The 1,239-nt window shown below is 50.4% G+C and overlaps 1 protein-coding gene across 3 annotated transcripts; it reads right to left on the reverse strand.

The window, feature by feature from the left end:
- Positions 1 to 19: 19 nt before the first annotated feature.
- On the reverse strand, positions 20 to 1,102 carry LOC119344374. 3 transcript variants are annotated; one of them, XR_005166618.1, is made up of 3 exons: positions 807 to 1,102; positions 429 to 498; positions 20 to 337 (listed from the first exon to the last, which is right to left on the reverse strand). XR_005166618.1 is itself a non-coding variant. In XM_037614830.1 (3 exons), the coding sequence occupies exons 1-3, from the start codon at positions 1,010 to 1,012 to the stop codon at positions 253 to 255; spliced, it is 351 nt and encodes a 116-aa protein (XP_037470727.1). In that variant the 5' UTR covers positions 1,013 to 1,102; the 3' UTR covers positions 20 to 252. The 3 variants fall into 3 exon arrangements, 1 of the variants encoding a protein (XP_037470727.1); XM_037614830.1 differs by having other exon boundaries at positions 429 to 488; XR_005166617.1 differs by lacking the exon at positions 20 to 337 and having other exon boundaries at positions 384 to 498.
- Between the last annotated feature and the right edge of the window lie 137 nt (positions 1,103 to 1,239).

Raw genomic sequence — 1,239 nt, forward strand, 5'->3', positions numbered from 1 at the left:
GTGACGTGAGTTTAGGATTAGTTGGTAGTGGAGATACTCTTGTAATGCCTATATAAGTTGACTACGTGAATGAAAGCTGGAGCGGGCTGAGAAAACAATGTAGTGCTTGTGGGTGCGAAGGGAGAGTCTCGGCAAAGCCTGTGTGTTCTTTCTTGGTGTATATGCGCATGTGTGTAGACAGAGGTGGACCACGGAAAAAAATTAAGGTGTGGCAAAGTCTCACTAAGATTTTTTTTGATACGAATCAAAGAGTCAATACACACTACGAATGAATAACCAAATACAATGAAAATGTAGACATGTCTCAATAGGAAAACAACCTAAAACCTTTTCAAATCTGCAATGAGAAGATTAATATATCACTAAAATATGGTTGAATTTAAGGCTGTTCAAAATTGCTACAAAATTTCAGAAAAATGAGAAATTACCTCTTCCTCTTTTCTTTGGATTTACTAGTCCCTTTCCCTTTCCTTCCATCTTCTAGCAATCTAGACAAAACTGAGCCGGTTGGGCATCTTATTAGTCAGCGCCTTTCTGTCCATGAAGAATTGACACTTTGACAGAAGAAAAAACGCTACTGCCCATCAAAGTTCAGAGTTCGGACAGGCACAGATACAGGTACGACGTGTTCAATAACTGAATAAGCAGGGTTCAATTAGTATTTAGTACAGACTCGGCTGTGTCAAATGACACAGCTAGCTACTAGTCTTTTTACATCTAAACTGAATATGCAGGACTCAATTAATACAGAGTACAGACTAGAGACTCGGCGTGTTCAGTGGGATGAATGCCAGACTTGGTCTCACCTGAATCCCAAACCCCGACTGTGGCCGTCGCCTGCTGGAGCCGCCGTTGAAACCGCCGCGCCACTGGAGTCGCCGCCGGAGCTGCTGCTGAAGCCGCCGCCGGAGCCGCCGCTTGCTGCTGCCGTCGCTTGCTGCGCCACTGGATCCGCCGCCCTCCAAGGCTCCAAGCCCCCAGCCTTCCGCCGCCCACGCCCGCCTGGTGCCATGGTCCTCGCGACCTCGCGCCCGCCAGGTAAGCCGCCGCCGCCGCGCTAGCTAGGTTTGGGTCTCGGGCAGGGACAGAGCAGAGGAGTGGGCAGGGACGGAGCGTGGACTGCGTGGTCGCCGCTGGGTCGTTCGTTATCTTTTTTTTTAGGTGGGTGGGACCAGAGGGGACGTGGGGTCGTGGGCAGAGGGCGCTCGAGCCAGCTGCGGTCGAGGGCTCGAGGCCACC

This window comes from Triticum dicoccoides, unplaced genomic scaffold (genome assembly GCF_002162155.2).
Source record: "Triticum dicoccoides isolate Atlit2015 ecotype Zavitan unplaced genomic scaffold, WEW_v2.0 scaffold166709, whole genome shotgun sequence".
In the NCBI taxonomy this organism is placed as follows: Eukaryota; Viridiplantae; Streptophyta; class Magnoliopsida; order Poales; family Poaceae; genus Triticum; species Triticum dicoccoides.